The 27,532-nt window shown below is 49.2% G+C and overlaps 1 protein-coding gene across 2 annotated transcripts in view; it reads left to right on the top strand.

Moving 5' to 3' along the window:
* Nucleotides 1-11,538, top strand: part of ANKZF1 (ankyrin repeat and zinc finger peptidyl tRNA hydrolase 1) — an 803,428-nt gene extending 791,890 nt beyond the window's left edge. For both annotated transcript variants that reach the window (XM_069616921.1, XM_069616920.1), the window contains exon 16: nt 10,722-11,538. In XM_069616921.1, coding sequence (XP_069473022.1) covers nt 10,722-10,845 — 124 coding nt within the window. In that variant the 3' untranslated portion in view covers nt 10,846-11,538. The remainder of the gene's footprint in view (nt 1-10,721) is intronic.
* Nucleotides 11,539-27,532: the final 15,994 nt, after the last annotated feature.

The following is a 27,532-nucleotide window of genomic DNA, read 5'->3' as shown; positions in this document are numbered from 1 at the left end:
GCAGCGTTAGAGTTTGGAGGATACGACATACCGGCCGACTGCAGAGAGGTTCTTGCAAAGGCCAGGGCGTCCTCAACTCTTAAATGCTACGGACACAAATGGAAGAGGTTCTCTGTCTGGTGCCACGCACAGAAGATTAACCCTCTACGGATCACGGCTCCCCAAGTACTGCCGTACCTACTGACGCTGGCCAAGGCTGGACTGGCGCACGCGTCCATCAAGATTCATCTTGCTGCGATCTCCCGATACACCAGAACCACGGGGCGGACGTCTTTGTGGTCTCATCATCTGGTGAAAGAGTTCATGAAGGGACTGTTCAGATCGTTCCCGCCGGTGAAGGCTCCGGCCCCCGCGTGGGAGCTCAACGTGGTGCTGACCAAGCTCATGGGACCTCCGTTCGAGCCTCTGCACTCGGCTCCGTTGAAGTTCTTGTCGTGGAAAACAGCGTTTCTTGTGGCCATCACCTCCGCACGACGGGTGGGAGAGATCCAGGCCCTTTCCTGCAAGGCCCCGTACTTGACTTTTCACGACACGAGGGTAGTGCTCAGGACGCACCCCTCCTTCATGCCCAAGGTACCGTCGGACTTCCACCTCAACGAACCCTTGGTGTTGCCGGTTTTCTTCCCGTCGCCTTCGTCACCGGCTGAAAGGACTTTGCACTCGCTGGATGTGGCTAGAGCGCTGAAGTTCTACGTGGACCGCACAAAGTGTTTTCGGAAGTCGTCACAACTCTTTGTGAACTTTGGACCTGTCAATCAGGGGAAGGCTCTCTCGAAGGCTTCCATTTCCAGATGGCTCTCCGGCTGTATCATGTACTGTCATCGGTTGGCAAACCGACCGCTGCCTGGCCGTCCGAGAGCCCATTCCACCAGAGCGATCGCAGCTACCACGGCGTTCCTATCTGGTGTGCCCTTGCTGGACATCTGCAGGGCTGCTACGTGGAGGTCGACGCACACCTTCACGAAATTCTACTGCGTCGATCGGGATTCCAGGGAGGAGTCCAGGGTCGGCCAAGCAGTGCTGCGCAACCTGTTTGCCTAAGGTGTGAGCCTGGTGAGGAGGTAAGAATTGCTTAATGTTGAGTTTGATGTAATGCTTAATGTTGAGCCTTTGCCACCTCCCGTGGTTGTGCATGTGTGTACTGCTATGTATTCTTTTATTCATGAGCATGTGAATCCATGCCAGACCCCATGCTGGAGAAGGAACAAGTTACTTACCTGTAACTGTTGTTCTCCAGCATGGGTCTGGCATGGATTCACATGCGAACCCTCCCGCCTACCCCTCTGCGGCTCTTCACTTGGTCATACTGCCACTTCACGTGCTACCAAATCTGAAGATGGCTGCCAGAGGCGGGGCTTAGGTAGAGGGCAGTCATTGGCTGTGGTCAGTATGACGCAGAGATCAGTGATTGGTTACTACTACGAAAGACAGATCAGAAACGAAACTGATACTGATTTTTTCTTTACCGAGAATTCCCAGCCTGACGACGGGGAATATTCATGAGCACGTGCATCCATGCCAGACCCATGCTGGAGAACAACAGTTACAGGTAAGTAACTTGTTCCTTCTTATCTATGCCGTCTACCCTCTGCCCTATATCCATCCTCATCCCTCTAATCCCCTCCAGGATAGCAGAAATGTCACTCTTTGTGGCTCCTGGATCTTCCATGTACGGAAGGTTTAGGTCTTCTTGTGTCCATGCTGGCCTTGCAGTCGAGTTGCCACTCTTACATTTCTGGAGTGTCTCCTTTCAGCTCATGTGGATTGCCAGCCTCAGGGCGAGGGTCCCTGTCAAAATTACATGTCTTCTCCCTTAGCTCATAACCTTCCCTCCTATCAGCCTCTTCCATTGGTTTCACCACATACAAGACCTCCACAGCGGCCGTCAGGGACCATAGGCGGTGTAACTGCTTCTCTGAATAGTGCTTCCTGGGGGTGCTATCCCTGTCCACCACCCACTGGGGTGGGGGAGGAAGGGACCGACCAGTCCTCCTTCAACTGCGTAGATCTTCCCTTGGCTCTCAACCTATTCCAGGTCTCTGGCCTCACAAGTCATATCTTTGTATACACTTCCGCCTTTGCCAAATTCCATGTACCCAGCCTTTCTCGGCCCTCCTCTCTGGCCCAGCCTCCGGCCTCCAGTGTTGTACTTCTTCCCCACAGTATTTTCTCACCTTCTGTTGTCACTGTGTATGGCTAGTGTACCGACCCATCACCTGGCCGATGGAGTCGCGGTGCGTGTGATCCAACACTCCCTTCCTGAACGGTGCCTCAGTTTCATTACCATTACCCTCGGCGCCGCAGCTTTGTGTCCTCTTCTGGCAAGGGGAAGGACTACAACTTTCCTCTCCCCTCCCCACTACAAATCTTCTAGGGCTAGTCCAGTAATCTCTGGGAGCATGGGGCCGGAGGGGCACAGTCACCTTTGTGGGCCCCTGTCCATCGACAGTTGCCTGCTCCACGCATTTATGACCAGGCTCCTCTCTGCCCAGGTCCTCTGCTAAGCCACATCCCCCCTCGCGGATGATTATATGGCAGAAAGCGATCCTCCCGTCCTCTCAGGGTAATGCCAACACAACTCCTGCTGCCCACTGTCTCGGAGGAGAAGGGACGCCCCTCACCTCCGCTGAGGGCTTGGAGCCCTGCAGGTCTTCCCACGTGCAGGCGTCGGAGTGTGCAGACCACAGCTCTTGTGATCCTCCGACTTCTGCTTCCAACCTCTGCTCGACTCCAGAGCTACCACTTGTAAGGAAGGCATGGTATCAACAGTAAGACAGACACAAGTGATCACAGTTCAAGGGTGTTTATTGAACTTCAAAAAGGGTTTGAAAAACGCCCATCTAATCCTAAATCTACAGATGGGAGCAAGCTACGCCCATCAAATAATAACGCAGTCCTAGTGGTGTCTTGTCAAAATAAAAGGGCCTATTGAACCTATTGCCAGTCCTTACCTCTAAATACAAATAGTGTGGGAAACAATGTTAGGCAAAAAGAAAGAAGTGTCCAAGAAATATGTCAGGATGTTCAGGCTGTTTGTCTCCCTTGCCCACGTTTTCAGCACGGGACAAGGCGGTACACTCGGGCTTAGCACAGTCTCTGGCTTTTCACGAGGGTGTAGTTCAAATATTAGCATCAGGGCCTTCTGTGTCCAAGTCTCTTTGCCTTTCAAAGTCTCTTCTTTCAGAGAGCCTGATGCGACAAACAGTTCCTTTCCTCTTAGGTTTTCACACGTACTCAATTTCTCAGGTGATTCACTATCCACCTCGGAATCCCCCTCAGCTCGGCTCAGATCCCCTTTAATACAATGATTGTCAGATTTTCGCGTATCCAATTTCTTGGGTGAATCACGATTCACCCCGGATCCCCCTCAGCCATGCTCAGATCTGTTTAAACACAATGTTCGATCAGTCTCCCTCTGATGGGCTCGGACCAATGTTAATTCACTTTAACACAAACTTGTTTTATCCCAAAAGCTTTCAATTGATCTCCCTCCTTCGGGCTCGGACCAACTTTCTCTACTTTGTCATTTCAATCAGTCTCCCTCCTTCGGGCTCAGACTGATTTATCTAAGTTGTCATCAACTTGCTTGGTACTATCAACATCGAAGACTTTCGATTGTGCACAGGATTTTGCTTGACTCGTCGGAGGACCACTTCGATGTACAGTTTTTTTGCCAATCTTTCACCTTTCTTAACTCTCAGTTAGATACCCTACAGAGACTTTCGAATGAGCACCCACCCAGTGCTGGACCACTCTGTCAAGGGCATCATCTCTCGGTTTCAAAGTTCAATCATTCATACATTGTTCACTTCAGCGTTCACCATACAATGTTGCCGCTTGCAACCTTGACTTCAACACAGACCGGTCTGGTATCAGTCTACCCAACTCACAGGCTGTGTGTACTTCACTGGCACTGCTTTGTTGTAGGAGCCAAGGACAGTACCATGGCGGCAAGCGATTCTCCCCACCTTGACTATCTTCACGGGAGAGCCCTGGGTACCTCCGACACACAATGCAGGATTCTTCAGCCTTGTTTCCTGGTCTTACGCTTTCTATTCTCGAGGGTTTGTGAAAGTAACAGTTCCTTGGCAAAAAGGCCAAGGGCACTTCCCTCCTTGCGATCCTCTTCTGTTTTGTCGTCTTTCTCCTCGTGTTAAACTCCCATCTTGGAACTGCTGCTTCCTCTTGTGCTTTGCCTTGCTCACAGTGTGCTCTCATGCTCTGCCTTTTATCCATGTGGGGAAGTGTAATGGAAGTCAGGTGTGTGTGATGGTCAGTAATTGCCTGACCCTGCCTGACAGTTGTATTGGGATATGTCAGGTATACGGCTCGGGTGTTAGTCCGTTTTCTCTCATAGCGAGCTGTCCTTAAGAAAGTGTTTGTGTTGTGAAGGGGCAGGGTTTGAGTTCCTAAATATCCTACCTGGTAGGATGGGGTAAAGATGTTATAGGGAAGGGGATACCGCATCTCGCCATCCGGTGTCCCACTCCCCAAAGACCCCTCATCCAGGTGATCCTCCCGCACTGGTCCACCCCCAGGAACTGGATCCAAAAGTGATGTCTGTGTCTTGGTCACCTGGATGACAAATCCCTGAGGACTAGCGGGTGAGACACCTTCAGGTTTCTCACACACTGCAGCCACTGCACGCTTCGGGCAGCTCTCCTCTGCTAGCCCTCCTGGGGTTCCAGGCCCAGGCCGTTCTCCTCTTCAGCGCTCATGCCAGGGCTAAATGGGGTACTTGGTGCCTTGTAAGGTACCCCACTCATCTCATTTCTCCACGGGCAATCCACCAAACACATTGCAGTGACCACTGGGGGTTCAGGGCCTGATTAACCTGGGTGAGTGGAGGAGCTTGTTTATAGGGCTGCCATCTTGCCTGCTCCCCCTGGTGGCCTCCAGGGGCATATTTTCTAACACCCTGTTACTCTCCATGCATGCTATTAAGATTGATTTTCAGAATCAACCCTGTGGGCTGATTCTGAAAGGCCACCCTATTCTGGTGAACAGGGCAAAGACACTACTGTCATGCCATACTATTCAAGGCAGTGTACTGAGCAGTAAGGTTTAGCTTTCGGAGACTGTAGGGGGATGAATGGTTTAGTGATACACACACAGAACACTCTTAATAACTCAAAAATACAGTTATGTATTAGTCCTTGAAACATACACTTTGTAAATAAATTGAAAGGTAAGTAAAATTACTAAATGTGTACTATGTACATTCACCGTGGGGTGCTCTTACAAATGAGCTTCAACACTTTTTACACAGTTCTAGAAGATTCAAGTAAGAACACCAGCAAACTGAATGCAGTCAAGCGAGTGAAAGCAAATAAGCAAGTATTGTAGAACTAGTTAGAAGCAGGTAAGTATCAAGAGAACAGTTGCAAACACCTTTATACTGCGTAATAGTACAAGGCCCTGTTACGCAGAATCCTGTGCAGTTCCCTTGGGGAGCACTGCAAAAAGATTAAGACTACAGGAGTAAGCAGTAAACCCAATTGGTAGCAGTCTGCACCACCCAGATTTACCTGGTAGCTGTGGCTGAGTAGTCAGACTTCTCTCAAGACGAGTAGGGCAGTATATAGAGTATACACAATAGGGCTAACACAGTAGAGCAAACAAACACTGACCAGAGCTTTGGTATCAAAAGTATATAATTATTTATTTAAAACACACTTTAGGTAATACACTAGCACTCTTAATCAAAAGCAAGTTAAAACACACTCAAGTAAAGTATACACACCTCCCTTAATAACTATTAGACAAGTCAGAGTTAAAACACCACTATTTGTCAAGACAGATGTGAGCGCGTAACTTAGATGGCACTCCAATAGTTAGTTTAAAAAGGGAGAGAAAAGGCAGAGCATAAAGATAAACGGTTCCCAACACTTTTAGAAGATCTTAGCAAGTTGGTGAAGGCAGAGTCAACTGTAGAGCCAAAGTTCATAGGCCGGGCCCACTTTAAATGGAGCAAGGCAAAATGTGCCCAAGATCACACAGTCACAAATGCGCTTAGAGTCTTTGCAGAAATGTTCAAAAAAGGAGATCAAGTTCGGAAGATACAGTTAGAAGGTCTGGGGCCAACCCAGTTGGAAAGCCAAGGATTTACGGGACACCTTTAGCAATCTGTTGAAAGGGAGGCCAGGCGGAACACAGTACCTTAAAGAGAGAGGAAGCTCCAGCGGTGGCAGTTGTTCCTGGCAGCGGGTGCAAGTCGTGGTTTCGACCAGAAGAAGAGAGGATCTCGTTGAGGAAGAAAACTGGAAGTCGTTGCACTGCACAGGGATGAAACCAGCCGCGGAGTTCTCGGTTAAAAGGTGCGTTCCTTTTATTCGCGGTCACAGTGGTGAAGCTTGGCTATCCGGCCGCCGGGGTGCTTGGCATGGGCGATTCGACCAAGAGACGTCCTCAAGGCGAACAAGGCGAACTGGTTGATCCCACCAGCTCAAAGGAAGAAGACTCTCCTGGCAGAAGATCTCCTCTTGTCGTCGGGGAAAGTGGTGAGATCGTTTCAGCAGGGCTCCACCGGTGGTGTCGTCATTGCAGATGGCTCAGCTTCTCCCCTCTTCGGATTCTTTAGGTCCTGTGGCGACTTCTCCAGTTCCAGTCCCCAAAGCCCTGCTTTTATGCAGAAAAACCCCCATTCAACAGCCTGGCTGTCACTCACACATGCAAAGTGGTGAGCCGAGCGGCTCACCACTGGGCCAATCAGAATAGAGTGCGACTTGAGTTGCCGAGGCAACGCAGTTCAGGGTGCCTATTCCCCCTCCCACACATCCTGTGGACCCCAGACAGAGTGGCACCATTTGGAGGGCTTCTGTGGAGAAGCCCGCCAAAATAGTGGAACAAAGGGCTCGACCTGGGTCAGAGTTACAGAGACGGACACAAACGCCATTTTGGAACCGAGTTCTGGCGAAAAGACCCAACCGGTGAATTAATATTAAATAAATAAACCGGCGGTATCTTTAACATTGCACCAAAAAGTGGTACGTTTAAAATGAATGGGAAAATCCCATAGGAAATATTCCGGGGGAATATTCCGACTGATAACCACTGCCACCAGCCAGAAACTCGACAAGGGGAGACTGGACAGTGCCCCCTTGAAAGACACATCCAGGGGCAATCTAATTACCCCTTCCAGTACTTCCACACTATGATGGTTTGTACTGATTCTGTGCACAATTTAAGACTAATAAAGCCAATGGTGACTTTACATGCCCTGGGAGACAGTAGTCAGTCCCAGGGTATGGAGTCTATGTTTGGGGATCACTATGATACCCCTGTGTTACTGCACTGAGGGTGCTGTGTAACACACACAAAACAGAGAATGCCCTATGGAGACAAATACCCCATAGCCCAAAAGCACACACAAAGTCAAAGACATTCTCAAATCATGCCTAACAGTGGGAAGAAAAGAGTCTCACTCTTAGCAGGAGAAAAAAACAAACCCCAAAAATTCAGCAAAGCTGCTGGGGGACTCACTAGGTTTGGGAAATTAGCCTTAACAGAGAATTCTCCCTAACAGGCCCAACACTTGAAAAGTCCTTCCCTGCTAAAGAGTATGGGGCCTAGTTCCCTAAAAGTCACAAGTCTGAAAGTTAACCCTTTGTAGGGAGTCAAATCTTTAAAACTAGTTGCACTCACCCGTTGGCTTTGCCAAAACGTGTTCAAGTGTTGCAAGAATGCAAGAGCTGAGGTAAGCAAAGTTCATTAGGGGTCCAATCCGAATCTCACAACCGCAGGGGAAGCCCAGGGGGATCCTTGGTCAGAACTCCACCTATCACAACAAGGCATGGGAGAGGTAGGGTTAGAACTTTGCACCCGTAAACCTTATGGCAGGCTGGAAAGGGGGTAGGAACAGGTAAGTAAATTGGCCCCCTTTTACTTCAGGAACTACCCCTGGGGTTTCTGAATCTGATGGGCCCACTTACGTTAAGTGTTGTTGAGGGAGTCTAGGGGTCACTGGCTCAAAGGTCACGTCCCGCATCAAGATAGAGTCTGGCTAGTTGGTGATTCTGCGCTCTGATATGACTGGATAGCTGGACAACCCTGGCATGACGAGAAGACCACTACAATTCTGAGAACCTCTGAAGATGCAAAAACACGATGAAGGCCGCTGCAGCAATGAACCCCGCGATCAGACGGCAGAAGGCGACCCTCATGGTGGAGACAAAGGAGCTGGTCTTGCACATCTGACGTATTCCAGGGGCAGGATCCTTGAGCAGAGCTGGGACTGGCTTTCGGGAGATCGGAACAAAGGAACAGGGCATTGCAGGAACCTTTCTGGAAGCAATGCTGCTTGGCTGCTGTGACGATCCAAGGGTCTTCAGAATGCTCCTCTATGAAGGGTCTTGGCTCCAATGACAATCTGAAGAATGGCTGCAGGAGTCCTCCTTTTATGCAAATTACCTGTTGGAGTCGCCCCTGAGCCCACCAATGGTAAGGATTTGCACCATTTAAACTGGCAGGTCCTGTCCAATCATGCACAGCCTACGGTCACCACATTTGACAATTTGCCCAGCAACAACACACTTTCCCCAGGATGTGGACTGGAACCAGACAGTACTAGTCCCACATCCAGCCACAAATACATACCTGGTATTTCCAGACCCATCAGGGCAATAAGAAGGCTGACAGACAAGATAGACAAAGGTCAGGTGAAAAACATGTGACCTGACGTTTTAGAGTATACGTTACTCTAAATTACATTATACGGTAAAAGGCAAAAGTATATGCGAGAAAAATAAAAACCATAGTAGAAACATCCAATGCACCCAGCCTGTGTTGGACAAATCATGAAACTAACATAAATGTTGCTTAAAACAAAAGAAAAAAGGATACAAAGTACTCCTGCCTCACTTCACTGTATGGTGAGGTATGCAGCTTAAAACAAACAAGACATGTCGTAATGGAGTTTCAATGGGGTCATAATGGGGTCCTCTTGCACTGATAACCATAGGGACTGATTAGTGTCCCCAAAACAGATGAGCTAAGCAATGTAAGTAAAGTAAAAAACGTTCTTACCTCCAGGAATTAAGTCCCGTTCAAAACAAAAGCACCATTTTGGGGGTTCCATTGAGGTCTAGGGCAAAAGAACATCTTTCCTAACAATTGTGTTCCATCTACTTGAAATCTTTATTCAGCTTAGATACTTCGATATCCATGGTAACCGTTTGCCCCTCCATCACTCTTATTAATTCTTAATACCATGGGTCAGGACCAGGACAGAAAACTGAAAGCAATTACAATCTAATCATTAGAATTAAAAAAGAAGGTCTTAACAGCCTTTTTCAAACCTGCAAAACTAGCCGCAAGGCGGATGCAGACGGGTATGGAGTTCCAAAGGAGCGGGGCCTGAACGGAAAAACACTGGCCACCAGAATTTCTCATCTTATGCCGGGGACAGAAAATTTAAATTGCTTGCTGGACATCAGAGTGTGAGTAGTAGTGTTCTTTCTTAATCTATTAGCTAGGTAGCTGGGTGCTTGGTTGGTAAGGCATTTGTATGACAAAGTCAAGACTTTATGAGAAATGCGATGGCCAATAGGCAGCCAGTGCAATTCTCATCTTCACTGAGTGACATGGTTGCGCGGGCCCAGGTTGCAAATTGTTCTGACCGCATTGTTTTGTACTACTTGAAGGCTATGAAGGTTTTTCTTTAAAGTGCCTGTCAATAGGCCATAACAATAATCCATTTGTGAATTCACAAGTGCCGCAGCTAATGAGGCAAGATGTTCTTGAGACAAATAAGGTTTGAACTGTCTCTGAAGTTTATTAATGTATGAACAAGAAGATTTTATTTGTGAAACATGTTGATTCATGGTCAGGCCAGAGTCTAGTGTGACACCAAGAGTTTTTACATGTGGCGCCGACCGCAATAGGGCAGTTGGATATAAGAAAATGGGAATACTGTGCTTCATGTTTCGAAATTCTTTGAGGCGATCCTATAATCATAAGTTCTGTCTTAATCGTTATTCAGCGCCAGTGAGTTAAGTCATCCAGTGCTAGATCATGTCATAGACGCTATTTAGGCGAAGAAGATCTGTATCTTTATCTCCATCAAGTTCCTGGATAAGCTGGGTGTCGTCTGCATAATTAGTGTAGACGACACCAGCAGCATCAAGTATGTCGAACAGCGGACAGGTATAAATGTTATATAGAATAGGCAAAAGACAGGTGCCCTGTGGCAACCCGCATAAGAGGGGCTCCGTAGGGTCCTTACAGTTGTCAATAGCCACCTGTGCTGTTCTAGGGCCAAGAAATAAGGCAAGCCAAGAGACTGTGGCTTCTGAGCAGCTGATCTGGTGTCTCATCTTGTCCAATAGGAGAGAATGATCCACCAGGTCACCTGGATAGTTTACTGTGGCTTGATTTGAGCTCCTCTAGTATTTCTTTGAGGGTGATAGTGTGGCCCGTTGTGTCTTCTACCTCTTCCTGTCCTGTTTGAGTACTGGACGACATGTCTGCAGTAAGCAAAATGTTGTACTTAGAAATGCATAAATGTCTCCTTGGAAGTATATTTGTCTGTGCTCACAAAGCGGAAGAGGAAACTTTGTAGCCCTGGTAAACATTTTCCTTTTAATTAGCCCAGCATGAACAGAAAATGAAACAAAACCAAACTGCATGTTTAGCAGAAAATGTCTTCATGCCAAATTGTTGTAAAAATCTCTGATTTGCAAAAAGAGTCTGCCTGGAGTGTAACTGTCATTTGTCTCTTTTAGCCGCTGCTGGCAGTGTGGGGAAGATCTGCTGGGGAAGGTTCCCTTCGAATACCTTGACTTTTCCTTCTGCACCACTCGATGCCTGCAGGAACACCGGAAAGCTAGTCGCACTGCAAAACCTTAATTGGTGTTACTCAGCCTCACAGATCATCACTGCAGGACAGTATCAACAGGTCACCGGTCCACCACAAGCAAGACACGAGCAGCCGGTCCCCTTCTGTACTAAAGCTGCAGGCAAAGGGCTACACAGTATGGTCTCTCTGCACCAAGGACTGTGGTGCATCATCATACCATGACAAGCACACCAGGCTAGAGACTGAAGAGTAGCCTCCGACTGGGCCATTGGCTATGGGGAACTATCACTCTATGCTATGGCAGGGGGATCTGTCAACCCAGGCAATCAGCTGCGATGTGCACTCACACTGGTTCAGGGAAGCATCAAGTGCTCCTCAGGTGTGAGCCAGAATCTGCATGTTGCACTGAGGGCACATGACCAACTCAAAGAAAGAGCTCATGTCATCATGCAGCGCCAGCAAGGATGTGATTATTGGGCTTGCCAGTGTTTGTAATCTGACATCTATAACCAGGTTTGATGTACAGTTGCTGCTGTGAAGGAGCCTTCTGGTTCAAATGATGGGTGTCTGTTTCCCAGTCCTCGCCAAACTCTGATTACCAAGTCTGAGCCAAGAACCACATGACTTCCAAGTTAGGAAGATTGTGATCTGATAAACTGGGGATTCCTCCAAAGCGAACGCGTCTAAGTGGATACTTAGGACTGGTTTCCTGTACACCATTAAAGGGATTTTTAAAATTGCAACGTTCATAGCTCAATCTGTGTGTCAGCATATGTGGGTGATGGACACAGAAGGCAGGCGATCTTCATGGTGATGATTTGTTATATTGAACCTGAACATAGATAGAGATCTTGTCTTCTATTGCAAGCAGACCAGAGACCGGATTACATTTCAAACAAAGGGTCTAACAACCTGGTTTTTGTCAACACTTGAATAGGTCAAGGGAGGTAAGATCACCATTACATGGGCACTAGCCGGAATTCTCCATTTCCATAGCAGATGACCCTTTCAAAATGATTTCCCTTTGTAACTTTCTGCATGTTTTCCAGGAGGGCTGCTTTGCTTTGTAATTATGGAACAGGTCCTTAAAAAAGGTCCTTATCAGGTGTCTCACCTCACACCATTTACAATTCAAACTATTGTACTGAAATCATTTTAAGGAAATTGTATTTATTTACATAAAAGAGGAGCACAAATAAAGAGGATACCATTAAATGGTGGAAACCCCCAATATAAAAAAATGCTAGTCAAACATAGCCAGGTGTGGCCGATCCGATAAACACTCAGTGCAGATGTACATTTCAAAACCCTTACAAACATGTTGTGATGGGTTTCAGACCAACTCCTGTGAGGATCCAGCAAGAATTTCTCCCCCCTTTTAGCATACTTTTTTTTGTCTGTTCTATTATTGTAACCCAACCACCAACCAACCATGGACCCCCCTCCTGAGCCAAGGACCCCTCTTGTCTCTCTCTGCGTCTTTTCTCCCAGCTTCTGAGATGCAGCCACTGGCAGCTGACTGCGTTTCCACAGTTCTTTAGCTTTGTCCCCTGCCACTTTCTGAGATATAGTCACCAACAGACATTCAGCTTTATCTCCTTCTGTGGGCCTGGCTTCTGCCAGTGTCTGAGATGTAGCCCACGTCAGGCTTTCAGCTTTCCCAATTTCGTTGGGTCTGTTCTCTGCCAGTGTGTTAGATACCACTTACACCCCTTTACCAATCATCGCGCTTTCAGCGTTTTCAGTCTCTGGTTCCGGTCTCTTCCAGTGTCTGAGACGTAACCCGTAGCAGGTTTTCTGCTTTTTCTCTGACTCGGGGTCTGGCCTCTGCCAGTGTCTGGGGTGTACCTCACAGCAGGTTTTCAGCTCCTCTCCCTTTAGTATTGGCCCATACCAGTGTCTGTGATATAGCCATCACTAAGCTTTCTACTTTCTCGCGTTATCTAGATTTGGTCCCTGCTAGCGTCTGAGGTGTAGCGCATGGCAGGCGGTCAGCTTTCCTTCCTCTTTATCTTTGGTCTTTCCCAGTGTCTGTGATGTAGCCATCACCAGCCTTTCTGTTTTCTCATGTTCTCTGGCATCTGCCAGTGTCTGAGATGTAATCCACACCAGGCTTTCAGCTTTCTCTCTAACTTTGGGTATGGTCTCTGCCAGTGTGTGAGATACCTCCTACCCCATCAGCGATCATCAGGCTTTCAGCGTTCTCACATTCTCTGGATCACGTCTCTTCCAGTGTCCGAGATGTAGCCCTCAGCAGGCTTTCTGCTTTCTCACATTATCTGGATTTGTAGAAGCATGCATGCCGGGGGCTCCAGGGCCAAGCTAACAGAAAGGGGGATAATGGGCACCCCTGTCTCATTCCTTTCCCAACCTCCCATCCCCCCCGATACCAGCTTGCCTATCTTTGCCCTAGCCGTTACAGAAGTATAGAGAAGCCTAATCCAACTCATGATAGAGAGGCCCAAACAAAACCTCTGAGCTGGGTGTTCTCTCAGACAGCCCTTTAAGATGAGTAGCAATACCATGCAGATGGATGGGGATGCAGATTGTATTCATACATCAATAATCAAGACGACACAAATAGCTTGGCAAAGTTTGGCTGTTTTAATATCAAGTATCTAAAACAGGGAGTACAACGAACATCAGCAATCGCTCGATACTCTGACTCTACTTACTTCATTAAAAAACTGGGCTTTTGTACCCAAAATTGGTCATCATTGACGTTTTGACCTGCGTCATTACCAACGTCATCCTACGTGGCAAACTACACAAATCTAACGGAGAGTGTGATTGGGTCTAAGTGAAGTTCTAAATATAAGCTGTACATCTATATGGAGTAAAGAAAGAAGGTGGTAGGATAATTAACATCAGGTGGGGCAACTAAGCCCTCCCCTTAAAATGGCCACTATGAACGTCACTAAATGTACGACGTCCCATTGGCTACACAAGCTATAGGACCCCCAACTACGTGGTCCCCTGCAATTGGTTAGCTCCCAAACCCCGTCAGTACTTTTCCACCTACGTTTAGCAGCACGCAGACTGAACAACCAGGTGCGGGTGAGCTCATTTTAGCACCAGCTTCCCACCAATTAGCATATCATCCATCATCACCTCAAAGGTCCAGCGTCAATTAGTGCTTTGAAGTTGGCCTTGAGTCTGTACTGTTCTCTGAGAGTTTAGGGAGTATGGGCACCAGCCGGCCTTCGTGCGTAGGTGTGATCATCTTGTTCGTCCAATTTCCCTTTATCACGTGACTGGACACCATGAATTTGAGCCTTTTCGTGTATTTGCTTTTATTCTCCAATAGTCCTCTGATGTCTTTTGTTTTTGTTTGACCTCTCTGAACAGGAGCCTCTGTTCTTCCACGTTAATTGTATCCAATGTCAGCCAATTCCAGTTTGATAAGACCTTGGCTTTCCTGGCTCAGTCAACTCCCTAGCTGAGCTTTTATTCTGTTTAATTCAATTGCTTTTCTTAACTGCGATGTGACAATGTGTGACAATATAGATAACTACTTGCCTAGGATTACAGGCATAATAGTGGAAAAACCCCTAGGTTTTAAATAGAGGAAGTCCTGCCTGTATGGACTTTCCTCTAATGTTTTGCCACTGTTTTGGTTGCCTAGCGAACCGTCGTCGTCGAAGGAGAGCCGGAGAACGACTGTTATGTTTGGGCGTATTGAGGAGGAGACGTGAAATGAAGAAGCTGACAGCTTCGGGCTGAAATAGTTACAAAGTGGCGCCGTTGCGCCGTTCCGAGAAGTTTGTTTATATTCTCCAGCATGGGGTCTGGCATGGATTCACATGCTCATGAATATTCCCCGTCGTCAGGCTGGGAATCCTCGGTAAAGAAAAAACCAGTATCAGTTTCGTTTCTGATCTGTCTTTCGTAGTAATAACCAATCACTGGTCTCTGCGTCATACTGACCACAGCCAATGACTGCCCTCTACCTAAGCACCGCCTCTGGCAGCCATCTTCAGATTTTTACCGCACGTTCATGTGTTGGGATCCTCGTGCTATTGCTCTCGAGCGTTAGTGCTATTTTTTTCGCGTTTTTCACAAAAAACTCGATTTCTTTCGGTCAAAAGAGCCTCAAGCTCCACCGATCCTGCATCCGATCAACGGGGACCCGTGTCGGATTCGTCTGCGCCCCTCAAGGGTGAAGATTTCGTCGAGCTACACTTCGGAGGACTCCAGAAGCTTCTCAGGCCCGGTCTCGGAGATGGCCCAAGAGAAGGGAAGCTCGACGCCCGGAAAGCTGTTCAGGGTTTGCCCTGGATGCCAGCTGCAGAACGTCTTTAAGGAGGACGAACACTCTTTCTGCCTTTACTGCCTTCATGAGGACAAGACGCACGTGGAAAAGGACTGTGCGTTTTGCGGCAACATGTCGGAACGGACCATGAAGGACCGCCATCAACGTCTCGCCAACTGGCTGGAGGGTAAGAGCCCGTCTGGCGAGAAGAAGAAGAAACCCGAGCGGTCTTCTAAGACCTTTGAGGGCGCCCCGGCGACGGGGGCCCAACATAAGGCTAAGCACCGCGAGTCCGCTGGCACCGGGAGCGCCGAACGGTCGGGCTCTACGGGCGCCAGGCAGGGCGCACCCTCCCCGGCACCATCAACCACGAGCCAACGCTCTGGGTCGGGTAAGAGGAAGGCCGAGCACCCGGCGAAACTCCTGGAGAGGCCCCGGTCGAGCTCTAAGGCAGAGGAGGAGCGTGGCAGTGCCCCCTCCCTCAAGGATAAGGCGGTGAGCGCACCTAAGGTGGTGAAGGCCTTGATCCATTCGACCAAGCCCTCTATCGAAACGGTCGCGGCGGCCCTGGCTCAGCCTGTGGAGGCTGCGCCAGTGGTGGCGACCTCGGGGCCCAGAATCTCCCTGCCTCCTCGGAGGGAGTCTTCTTTTGTGCCCATCGATAGGACCCCCGTGAAACCCCCCATGGGGAAGAAGAAGGGGGGGCAGGGCGTCGTCGTAGATTCGGCCTCAACCTCAGAAGAGGAGCTGATCGAGGTCTTAAGCCACGGCCTAGGCGTGGAAGAAGGCCAGCCCGTCGGAATGGACCCCGACGCAGGTGACGACGACGACGACATCGTCGAGGATACCGACGGGGCCCCTGCTCGCCCGTCGGATTCCCCTCTGCCAGCGCCGCAAGACAACTCGGCGGCCATTTTGTTGGCCATACAGTCCTTATGCTCCGAGATAAGGACGAGACTACCGTTACCGACGGAAGAACCTTTCCCGTCGGGGGACCCAGAACCGGGACCTTCTGGTGTTCCCCCTACCAAGAAAAGAAGGATCCATCCACCACCTCCTTTTCAACCGTCGCGCCCCGTCCAGCCCTCTCCCCCGTCCACCCGAGGGGATGACACGGGGACTGACTCGGCAGCGACGGGTACGGACGACGAGGCATACAACGAGGATATTCCGTCGTCGCCTCCCGCCAGGGCTTCTCCGCCCGACGAGATCGGATCTTTCCACTCCATGATCTCCAGGGCTTCCGAGCTTTTCCAACTCTGCCCTGAGGAGAAGAAAAAGGAAGGCTTCCTTTATCAGCGGCGCGAGGCCAAGAGGAAGACGGTCCTCGCAGTGCCTCTGTTGGACGACATTTGGGACGAGGGCCTTTCCCTCCTCAAGAACCCTTCCACGACGCCAGCTAGAAGAGACCGGTACGAGAAGAAGTACCGGGTCCCGGACACGGCCCCCCTGTGCCTCCGGGCACAGCCTACCCCGGATTCCGTCGTCTCCGCGGCAGCCAGGAAGAAAGCGGGGGGGGTGCGGCCTCCACATCGACTTCCCCGCCGGACGGCGAGGGAAAGAAATTGGATGCTATGGGACGTAGAGTCATCTCGTCGGCAGCGACGACGATTAAAGCGGCCAACGCCTTGGCTATCGTGGCTCGCTACGACAGGGAGCTCTGGTACAAGATAGCTCCCCTGCTGGATTTTCTGCCGGACGACAAGAGGGCGGAGGCCCTGGAGATCCTGCAGGAAGGTGAGGTGGCCTCTGACCACGCCATCACCGTGGCGACGGACATCGCCGACACTGGGTTCCGCCAGCTGGGCAACGGCGTTTGCCTTCGACGTCGTGGATGGCTCAAAGCTACGGATTTCCGGCAAGACGTCCAGACCAGAGTCCTGGACATGCCCTTCGACGGGAACAACCTGTTTGGGAAGACAGTGGACGATTCCCTTCAGGCCATCAAGGCGGATACTGAGACGGCCCGGGCCCTCGGAGTTCTGCAGCAACGTCGGACGCCCTTTCGGAGCAGCGGAGGCAAGGGCGCCTCCAGAGGTTCCGGCGGCGGTTTCGCTTCCTACCGTCAAGCGGCCCGCTCGTCGTCGCAAGAGGCCTACAGAGGACGAGGCAAGTCTAGCGGGCCCCGCCGTCGTCGCCCAGGAGGTCAAGGCGGCAAGGCCGCGTCCAAGCAGGATTGAACCGGCTGTGGGGTCGGGCCCCCACCGGAGCACCCCGGTGGGAGGCCGGCTGGCGGGCTTCGTCAGCGTGTGGGAGTCCATCTCCACCGACCGTTGGGTTCTGGACGCCCTGGCCCGGGGCCACGCGCTCGAGTTTCAAAGAAGGTGCCCGCGTGTCCCCCCCGTGGCCAGGAAAGAACTTCACGTCCCTCAACTTCTACTGGAGGTAAAGGCGATGCTCAGAAAGGGCGCCATCGAAATCGTCCCAAAGAGGCTTCGGGGCTCCGGAGTTTACTCGAGATACTTCCTCGTGAAGAAGAAGACGGGAGGATGGCGCCCCATCCTAGACCTCCGACGTCTGAACAAGTTCATCAAGGCGCAGAAGTTCCGGATGGTCACCCTCCAGCACGTCCTGGGCCAGCTGAAGGAAGGGGATTTCCTATCGTCGTTGGATTTGGAGGATGCCTACTTCCACATTCCCATCCTAAAGGGGCACCGAAAATTCCTCAGGTTTGTGGTCCTAGGGCGTCATTACCAGTTCAGAGCCCTCCCCTTCGGACTACGGTCGGCACCCAGGGTATTCACCAAGTGCCTCGCACCGGTGGCGGCGCAGCTGCACCGCGAGGGGATCCACGTCTACCCCTACCTGGACGACTGGCTCATCCGCGCCAAGACGAGGGAACTCGCCGTGTTTCACACGGCAAGGACCGTCCAACTCCTCACGGACCTGGGATTCTTCGTGAACTACGCCAAATCCCACCTGGTGCCCGCGCAAGTCGCACTGTTTCTCGGAGCGAGGCTCGACACAGTGTCCCTTCTGGCCTCCCCGTCGGAGGAGAGGACCAGGACCATCTTGGGCAAGGTGCAACGGATGTTGGTGGCCGACGCGGCCAAAGTGAGGTCCATCAAGTCCCTCCTCGGGATGATGTCTTCCTGCATTTACCTCATTCCCATGTGCAGGCTCCGGATGCGCCCGTTGCAAGAATTCCTGGATGCGCGCTGGATCCAGACGACGGGCAGCTTCGAGGAAAGGATCAAGCTCGACGAGAACTTCCGACGAGCGATACGGTGGTGGGGCACCCGCGCGCATCTGACGGCGGGCATGGACTTCCAGACCCCAGCCCACCAGGAGACGGTGACTACGGATGCCTCCCTGGAAGGGTGGGGAGCGCACACCGAAAATCTGCACGCAAAGGGACTCTGGCTCCCGACGGAGAAGTCCCTGCATATCAACGTCCTGGAGCTCCGTGCAGTGTTTTGGGCTCTCAGGTCTTTCCTTCCGTCCCTCAAGGGCAAGGTGGTGAGGATCTTCACCGACAACACCACCACCATGTTTTACATCAGGAAACAGGGCGGAACCAGGTCCCCAGCGCTGTCCAAGGAGGCGCAGGACCTGTGGCATTGGGCCGTCGCCCAAAGGATTTTTCTGGTGCCGTTTCATCTGGCAGGGATAAAAAACACCATCGCCGACTCACTCAGCAGGGAGCTGCGCTCGTGCCACGAGTGGGAACTACGGCAGGATCTGGTGGATCGTCTCTTCCGACGGTGGGGCACACCCCAGATCGACTTGTTCGCGACGGCGACGAACACCAAGTGCCGGAGGTTCGCCAGCAGGTTTCCCCAGACGAGGAGCATGGGCGATGCTTTCTCGTTCCCCTGGGAGGGCCTGTTCCTCTACGCGTTCCCTCCCTTGCCTCTGCTAATCCGACTAGTCAACCTGCTCAAGAGGTCACGGTGCAGGATGATCCTCGTCGCACCCTCGTGGCCGAGGCAGATATGGTTCCCGGACCTTCTGGACTTGTCAGCGTCCCCGCCGATCAAACTGCCGGCGGACGCGGATCTACTCTCCAGGGAAGGAGGCGCCATCCTCCACCACGACCCGAAGTCGCTGAACTTGCAGGCCTGGCTCCTGCAGCGCTAGAGTTTGGAGGATACGACATACCGGCCGACTGCAGAGAGATTCTTGCAAAGGCCAGGGCGTCCTCGACTCTTAAATGCTACGGACACAAATGGAAGAGGTTCTCTGTCTGGTGCCACGCACAGAAGGTTAACCCTCTACGGATTACGGCTCCCCAAGTACTGCCGTACCTGCTGACGCTGGCCAAAGCTGGCCTGGCACACGCGTCCATCAAGATTCATCTTGCTGCGATCTCCCGATACACCAGAACCACGGGACGGACGTCCTTGTGGTCTCATCGCCTGGTGAAAGAGTTCATGAAGGGACTGTTCAGATCGTTCCCGCCGGTGAAGGCTCCGGCCCCGGCGTGGGAGCTCAACGTAGTGCTGACCAAGCTCATGGGACCTCCGTTCGAGCCTCTGCACTCGGCTCCGTTGAAGTTTCTATCGTGGAAAACTGCTTTTCTTGTGGCCATCACCTCCGCACGACGAGTGGGAGAGATCCAGGCCCTTTCCTGCAAGGCCCCGTACTTGACTTTCCACGACACGAGGGTAGTGCTCAGGACGCACCCCTCCTTCATGCCCAAGGTACCGTCGGACTTCCATCTCAACGAACCCTTGGTGTTGCCTGTATTCTTTCCGTCGCCTTCGTCGCCGGCTGAGAGGACTTTGCACTCGCTGGATGTAGCTAGAGCGCTGAAGTTCTACGTGGACCGCACGAAGTGTTTTCGGAAGACGTCACAACTCTTTGTGAACTTTGGACCTGTCAATCAGGGGAAGGCTCTCTCGAAGGCTTCCATTTCCAGATGGCTCTCCGGCTGTATCATGTACTGTCATCGGTTGGCAAACCGACCTCTGCCCGGCCGTCCGAGAGCCCATTCCACCAGAGCGATCGCAGCTACCACGGCGTTCCTTTCTGGTGTGCCCCTGCTGGACATATGCAGGGCTGCTACGTGGAGATCGACGCACACCTTCACGAAATTCTACTGCGTCGATCGGGATTCCAGGGAGGAGTCCAGGGTCGGCCAAGCAGTGCTGCGCAACCTGTTCGCCTGAGGTGAGCCTGGTGAGGAGGTAAGATGCTTAATGTTGAGTTTGATGCTATGCTTAATGTTGAGCCTTTGCCACCTCCCGTGGAGCATGTGTATACTGCTATGTATTCTTTATTCATGAGCATGTGAATCCATGCCAGACCCCATGCTGGAGAAGGAACAAGTTACTTACCTGTAACTGTTGTTCTCCAGCATGGGTCTGGCATGGATTCACATGCGAACCCTCCCGCCTACCCCTCTGCGGCTCTTCACTTGGTCATACTGCCACTTCACGTGCTTCCAAATCTGAAGATGGCTGCCAGAGGCGGTGCTTAGGTAGAGGGCAGTCATTGGCTGTGGTCAGTATGACGCAGAGACCAGTGATTGGTTATTACTACGAAAGACAGATCAGAAACGAAACTGATACTGGTTTTTTCTTTACCGAGGATTCCCAGCCTGACGACGGGGAATATTCATGAGCATGTGAATCCATGCCAGACCCATGCTGGAGAACAACAGTTACAGGTAAGTAACTTGTTCCTTTTCATCAAAGCGATTGTTGTCGCTTACACGACCGGCGAAATCGCCACTGTGAAGAGGAAAAGACCGCCGACTCAGAAGGGAAACCGCTGATCGTGGTCGTTACCTGAAGAGGGAAGTGGGCGCCGTTGCGCTTGTAATCCAGAGAAAGCCGAAATAACGAATGAAACCGCTGATCGATGTGTTGCTGTGGCGTCCGGTGCCTGAATGAGGGATACAATTACCGGCTTCGAGAAACTGTAAGTAGAGGAGCCGCTCTGCTTTAAGTGACATTCAATTGGGAGCCGAGTGTCTGATAGATACGTAAACATACGGCTGCATAGTGGGGAGGAACTGAAGCAGTTGTTAATTCCCAGGAAATAATACAAGACCGTCCTGGAAGTCGCCCACGTACAAGTTGGGGAAGGGCATCTGGGATCGGAGAAGACGACTAAAAAAATCCTAGACAAGTTCTACTGGCCAGGAGTGTATAATCAAGTAGTTAGATTTTGTCAATCATGTGAGGAGTGCCAAAAGAAGAATAGAGCCAATGTGAAGAAGGCACCACTACAACCTATGGCACTTGTTCTAGAACCCTTCAGCAGAATAGGAATCGATATCATGGGACCAATGGAACCAACAAGGAGAGGCCATAAATATATCCTTGTAGTGGTAGACTATGCCACCAGATATCCCAAGGCCTTTCCCTTAAAAGCCACAAATACTCAACAGATTTGTGATGTGCTGATACCTTTTATTGGACGGGTCGGAATCCCTCGAGAGATTGTCGCCGATCGGGGTTCAAATTTCATGTCCAATATCCTTGAGCAAGTCTGTGAAACCCTGAAAATTGAACATCTAAAGACAGCAGTTTATCACCCGCAAACTGATGGCTTGGTCGAACGCTACAATCAAACCATCAAGCAAATGTTAAAGAAAACTACTTATCCCGAAAGTAAAGACTGGTATAGAATCTTGCCATGGATATTGATGACTTTAAGGAATACTCCACAATCATCAACAGGGTTTTCACCATTTGAGCTATTGTTCGGAAGGCCGGTGCGGACTCTGCTGGATATATTGAAAGAAAATTGGGAGGAGCAACGGGATCGAGAAATAACACTGACGGAGTATGCCTCTCAATTACTGGAAAGAGTTGAGAAGCTACAGGCCATAGCTAGAGATAATCTTCTTCAAGCTCAAGTAACCCAGGAGAGATATTACAATCAAAGATCCCAGTTACGAACTTTCAAGGTAGGAGAACAAGTGTTAGTCTTAATGCCCACGTCAGAAAACAAAATGCTAGCAGCTTGGAAGGGACTGTATGAGATTCAAGAGGTACTAGGTCCTTTGACGTATAAAGTGAGACAACCTGGGAGTAGGATACCTTGTCAGACATATCATGTAAACCTACTAAAGAAGTGGATACCTCCAGTCCAGACCGTGGCCATGATCACTCTCGATGTACCTCCAGAAGAACATTTTCCAAAATTCAAGGAGAGAATAGGGCTGGAAGGTCTGAACATTAACTCAGAATTAACGACTGCCCAGAAGAATGAATTGTCTCACCTATTACAAGGTTTTTCAGAAATATTCTCCTCTCTACCGGGAAGGACTAAACTAACTCACCACCGAATCGTTACCAAGCCGGAAACCTTAGTAAGACTCAGACCATACCGAATACCGGAGGCAAAGGTAAAAGCCTTTAACCAAGAACTTCAGGAAATGCTAGACTTAGGAATTATTGAACCGCCCCATAGTGATTGGAGCTCGCCTGTAGTCCTAGTCCCAAAGCCGGATGGCAGTGTGAGGTTTTGCATGGACTTCCGAAAACTAAATGAAATATCTAAATTCGACGCCTACCCAATGCCAAGAATAGAAGATTTACTAAATAATCTAAGAAAAGCAAAGTTCCTGACCACTATTGACTTAACCAAGGGATACTGGCAGATTCCGTTATTACCATCGGATAAAGAAAAGACTGCGTTTGCCACTCCTACCGGGCTGTATCAGTTCACGGTGTTACCCTTTGTTTTACATGGGGCTCCAGCGACATTTCAAAGACTAATGAACTACATTATAAGAGGTCATGAACAGTATGTCGGAGCCTATCTAGATGACATCATAATTTATAGTCACACCTGGCCGGAACATCTGCAGCGTCTGGAGAATATACTCAAAACACTAAGACAAGCCGGATTACACATAAATCCCAAGAAAACCCACGTTGCCACCTTTCACACTAAATATTTGGGATACTATGTCGGGCAAGGGATGGTCAAACCACAAGAGGAGAAAGTAAAAGCTATTAAACAGTTGAAATTCCCAGAAACTCCAAAACAAGTACAAGCTTTTTTAGGATTTGTGGGATATTACAGGAGGTTTATCCCGCATTTTTCTACATTGGCCACCCCGCTAACAGATTTGCTGAAAAAAACCTCTTCAACAAAGAAGACTTGGCAAACAAGCGAAACTCTACAGGCCTTCAACAAACTAAAAGAGGCACTGACCACTAAGGCTGTTCTACATTGTCCAGACTTTAAGGCCCCATTCTTCCTTCAGACAGCTGCTTCAGGCATAGGAGCAGTATTGTTCCAATACCAGGGGAAGGAGGAAAGACCAATCCTGTTTATAAGTCGGAAATTACTACCACACGAGTTGTTATCCAACAATAGAAAAAGAATGCCTGTCCGTCAAGTGGGCCATTGATGCTCTGCGGTATTATCTACTCGGAAGAGAGTTTACATTAATAACAGACCATGCTCCCTTAGTCTGGCTTGCCCGTAACAAAGACTCAAACCAGAGAGTACTCCGGTGGTTTCTTTCCCTCCAGCCCTTCTCTTTTAAGACTGTTCATAAACCTGGAAGGGCTCTTTGGACTCTGTCCTGGCGCCGTTGGCGCCAGGCTCATGTTGGACATCAGTCCTGGCGCCATAGGCGCCAGGCTCATAAGGGGAAGTGTTTGGTGCACTTACCTGAAGCAGACCATGCTGCACACTCACCTGATGCGGACCATGCTGCATGAAGAACCAAGCCAAATGAGGCTTAGGAGGGACTATTTTTCTGAAGGAACTATTTTGTTACTTGGGTGGGGCTGTGGAAGAATACTCACCTGGAACTTCTTCCAAGGCTATTTAAGCCACGCCCGGACAGCCACACGTGCTTCGCGTTGTTCTGCATCCCAGCAGCTGAACGCTCGCCGTGTCTGCTCCTGCACCTGGACTCCAGCCACGCCCGCCTCGAACCTGGAACACCTGTAAGGGAATAAGAGAAGAGAAAGGTGAAAACCAAGAACTTATTCAACCTTCTTACCTGCGTCCGGAATCTTCACGCCAGCATTCCTGAAGGAAGACTTCATTTTAAAAGCACCGCGTTGCTCGCTGCAGCGCCGCGCTTCTCTCCCCTGTTCCCGAGACGCCGCCCGCCTCCATCGCGGCTCTCAGCACCGGTCGCCACATCTCTGCACCTAGGGGAGAGAAGAAGAGACAAAAGGTGAGCAAGGGAACACCAGAGGAAAGCCGAATTTTCAGCCATATTACTTACCGGCTTTTCTTGGTGAACCATTCCACATCTCGGGTCGGCGCCGCATCTTTGGCAGGTACCGCACCCCGGCCCCTATGGGGAAAGGACAAAAGACATTACTGGGGAATTATACTCCCAAGCAGTAGCCACTGTGCAAACAAACTCCATTGCTAAAATAGACATTAAACGTGTCTGAGCTAACTGTAAAGGGACAATAGAAAGAAACTTACGAAAGGGAGAGTGTACAAAGAAAGAAAGGAAGTCAAGAGAAAAGAATAGAACATTGAGTAAAGAACTGAAAAAGAGACATTTTTGAACTGTTTTACTGAATGAAAAAGAAAATACAGTCAGACCAGAAAGGATTGAGTTGATGAATGTTAAAGAGACAGATAACTTACCTTAACCCTGCTGAACTGCCAATCCGGATACCACCTTTTGAAGACCCCGCCTGAAAGACGTATCATTTTCTGTAAAGCTGCATGGGAAAAGAAAAAGTCTGTTAATAAAATATTTTGGGTTCTCGTTGAAATCCATACAAACTACTCATTGGCTCAGAGTTTCATTTATACAGTAATTAAGTGAGTACCCACAAACTGCGACACTGAAATTAGTCTTTCTTGCTTTGTTCAGTACTGCTCATATGCGTAGTGAAAACATCCATCCTTTACTTGCCCATATGTTTCTATATATGTATATATTGGAGCTTGCTGCGGTCGAACTATTTCAAAAGCATGTGGCTAGCTTCAGGATTGCTTTTGCTGCTTGCGTTTTCTTGCATCTGTACGCGTTTAAACTAAGTATTTTCATCAGGTCTGTGACATAAGCTTCTTCACCTTGATCCCAAGATGTCATTTATCCTTGGTATTTGTTTGTGTTTTATAAATTGTCTGTCTCTCTGGTCTGGTTATCTTTCTATATTGGTGTCGATTCAACTTTGTATGATGTCACCATTCATCTTTGCCATTTAGTTTCTCTGCTTCTTCAGGAATCTCGTTCAAATGGCCATCATATTGTCTTGTATGCAGGTATGGTTTCCTCAATGGGTACTTTACCTACCATATTCTCTTAGGTATAGGTATTCTTATGGGTACTGCACAGAGTCCACGCTCATCTCTTTGCTGGTTTAATTGTTCAGTATACATTATATACTTTGGTTCATACTTTTCAGGTAATGTAGGCGGGGCAGTTGGAGTGGGGGTACGTGGCTCCTCATCTAAACTCCCCCCCTCTGGGCGATTTACCGACCACTCTCACATCATCTTTTACATCTAGACATCCTGGTCGGAGGAAATGCTTCTTAGGGATCCAAATCTTTATGACTCTCTTCAGGCATCCAGCTGATTTCACATGCTCATCCTTGTTCCATGTTGTCATGAGCATGCACTGTCCACTTGGACTGCAATAGATCAATCTTTCCACATACTTCTTATGGTCCTTTGGATACAGGAACTTTGTTCCTTCAAGTGTATGAATACTGGCTTTTACAAAGTCTCTGATTTCTTCATCAGTCAGATATTTAGGCTTCCATCCTGGTTCAACATCAATCATAATTTTAATCACTATGGCTTTCTTTGCTGTCTTCAAGCACTGTGAGATTATTATCTTTATCACACAGAATCCAAGCATCACTAATAATAACAAAACTCCAAGAAATTTGAACATATCTGGCATCCATTGTGGAACCCACGAGAAGAGTGATCCAAACCAGCTGTCATCAGCCATGTCTTCTACCTCTTCTATCATCTGGCCATGGAGTTTCGTCAGCATGCCTATGGCCTCTGTCAAGGTTCCATTCTCATCATGAGAAGGTATAAATGTGCAACATGAAAATGTTGGCACAAACACCTCCATCCATAGCTGTGATCATTTCCAAGACGTATCTGTTCTGGAGAGTCATCAGTCGTATGGCTCTCTTCTCTGATTGCATTGAATCCCTTTATGGTAGTATTAATCGTCTGCAGCAATTCCCATCTAGTGATCTGAAGCTACTTGGTATTTGCTCCAACCTGGATCCGTGGCATGAAGATCAACGTGAACACGGAAGAAGTCTGGCTGAACAGTCTGTGTTCATATGGAATAGCATCAAAGGCTTCTGTTGATTTGGCAGAGAAGTAGTTCTCTATCTCTATTCCATTTATCAGCTCTACAGATCTTTTCTTCTTCAGATGAGCATCTGCTTTCGGGAAACTATTAATGTTCAGGTCAGCTTTAGGAATCACCAACGCAGGAACATGGACATTCACCAGTGTGCAGATTCCTCCCCAATCTTTAGGCAGTCTGATGTAGGCCTTGGATCCACAAGCCCAATAATGATCCATGATTACTGCTGTTCCGATATTCATTCCTGGTGCATCGAAGATTCGACCACAGTTCTGATTCTCCCCTATTTTTCTTGTACCATTGTTCCTGAACCATAATTTAGAACTCTCCAATGGTACTATCTGCAGGGGTCCTCCTCTGACTTCGACCCATGTCAGTATCTGCAGGGGTCCTCCTCTGTCTTCGACCCAAGTCAGTAGTTTAGCAAGTTTTGGCCATAATGGTTTACACAACATTTGTGCATTCTCGATTGTTGGTTGGTATAGTCTCTGCAAATCACTACTTCTTCTTCCCAGCCATCTGGTGATAGAACAGTTCCCCAAATCTGCATCTGTCCTCTGTTTTTCCATCTACGGATGTCTTCTGTAGATTGCCCTGGAACTTTCCGTTTTTTATTTAATTCTCTTCTTATTACAGTTCCTTTTACTCCAGGTTTCTTGTATCTGATCACAAGATTCTTTGTCTTGGCATTGTTTCTTGTCTTTATATCTTGAACATAGTCATCTTCATTTGGATCTGTCCATTCAGTTGCCCATTTGAGAGAGGCTGTTCGACCCATGAACTGGCCTCTTGTACTACAGAAAGCTAGGTGCACTATGCAGTGTGCAGTTAGGACATCTATTTCAATAGCTATGAAGATCTTCGACTTCCCCATGCTTTATGGTAGGAGTGCACATACGAAGCATTCTTCATCTGACGTCCTTCTTCCAACTTCTTTCATGTGTTGGTACCATATGTTTCCCAAGTGTGCTGTGCTGTCCAGATAATCATTCAGTTCATAATTATCTTCTTGGGTGCTTCTTTTGGTCCTCAAACTCTCCATGTGTTTTCTATGACTATGTCTCTAATGTATCAACATAGCTCCTTCTGGCTGGTTTGTTTGCAGGAACATCTGTCCAGGTTCCCTGTGTAGAAGAAAGTTCAGCAAGTCTTTCTCTATCCATCTGTCTTTTTCTAGCAGCAGCTAATGACGGCCATACAGATTCTGCTATCATCTCTATGCGTAACCTTTCTTTGGGACTTGTGCTTGGGCCTCTTT

This window comes from Ambystoma mexicanum, chromosome 9 (assembly GCF_040938575.1).
Source record: "Ambystoma mexicanum isolate Mex_15411 chromosome 9, UKY_AmexF1_1, whole genome shotgun sequence".
In the NCBI taxonomy this organism is placed as follows: domain Eukaryota; kingdom Metazoa; phylum Chordata; class Amphibia; order Caudata; family Ambystomatidae; genus Ambystoma; species Ambystoma mexicanum.
Note: the sequence above shows the minus strand (reverse complement) of the source record. Positions and strands in the feature narration are given on the sequence as shown.